At 36.5% G+C, this 1,253-nt stretch overlaps 1 protein-coding gene across 1 annotated transcript; it reads left to right on the forward strand.

Annotated features, from left to right (window-relative positions):
* Nucleotides 1–365: 365 nt before the first annotated feature.
* Nucleotides 366–1,253, forward strand: LOC127082677 (uncharacterized mitochondrial protein AtMg00810-like). The gene is made up of 2 exons (XM_051022903.1): nt 366–522; nt 916–1,253. The coding sequence occupies exons 1-2, from the start codon at nt 366–368 to the stop codon at nt 1,251–1,253; spliced, it is 495 nt and encodes a 164-aa protein (XP_050878860.1).

The raw sequence follows: 1,253 nt of genomic DNA on the forward strand, positions 1-1,253 counted from the left end.
TAATTAATCAGAAGATCGTAATGAGTCGAGATATTGTGATTGATGAAATTTTTGCCTGAGATTGGAATTATATTGATGCAATTGACAAGCCTTTTATGAACTATGATTTTGATGAAGCAAGTATTGATGTGGAAGTCGGATCAGTTGCTGACATACCCGACACAGTCGAAGTCGAAGATGGTGTAACTAGTATTATTCAAAGACCTCAAAGAACTAGATCTCACCCAACAAGACTTCAAGATTATGAATTGAATGGTGATGAAAAAGTCACATTAGACGGAGAATTAGTTTATTTTGCCTTACTTGTAGGTGTTGAACCAATCAACTATAGCAAAACCTTAAACGATAAATAGTGGAAGTCAGCTATGGTCGAAGAGTTACAAGGAATTGAAAGAAACAACACATGGGAGTTAGTCGAATTTCCAGCACATACAAAAGCTATCAAAGTGAAGTATGTGTTCAAGTTGAAGCGCAATGTCGGTGGGTCGATAGCAAGACACAATGAGAGATTGGTAGCTCGAGGTTTTATTCAGAGATAAGGAGTCGACTACTCTAAAGTATATGCACTGGTAGCAAGATTGGAGATTGTTCGACTAGTAGTCGCCTTGGCATGTAATCAAGGTTGGTTGATATTTCACTTAGATGTGAAATCAACATTTTTAAATGGAACTTTGGATGAAAATATGCATGTCACATAACCTCTTGAGTTTGTGATTCAGGAGGAAGCAAGGAAAGTATACAAGTTGCACAAAGCGTTTTATGGTCTCAAACAGACACCTAGGACATGGAACAAGAATATCGACTCATACTTAGTTAAATAGGGATTCATCAAATGCAAATCTGAGTATGATGTCTATGTTCAGGTTGTGGCATAACATATAATAATCACCTACTTATATGTCTATGACTTATTAGTAAGTGGAAGTAGCTTGGAGATCTTATCGAAGTTTAAAGAGCTGATGAAAAAGGAATTTGAAATGTCAGATTTGAGAATTTTGTCTTATTTCCTAGGCATGGAATTTCAAATATCGAAGCAAGGTATGATGCTATGTCAAAGAAAGTATGTTAAAGAGATAATCAAGAGATTCCATATGGATGATTTGACTCCTACATCTTCACCGGTTGAACAAAACTTGAAGTTGGAGAAGCATGGGGAGGAAGACAAAGTCGATGCAACTTTGTTCAAACAAATTGTCGGATCTCTGAGATATGTGTGCAACAATAGACCTGATATAGGTTTCTCAGTCGGATAA

The sequence above is a fragment of the Lathyrus oleraceus genome, chromosome 5, assembly GCF_024323335.1.
Source record: "Lathyrus oleraceus cultivar Zhongwan6 chromosome 5, CAAS_Psat_ZW6_1.0, whole genome shotgun sequence".
NCBI classification, from domain to species: Eukaryota; Viridiplantae; Streptophyta; class Magnoliopsida; order Fabales; family Fabaceae; genus Lathyrus; species Lathyrus oleraceus.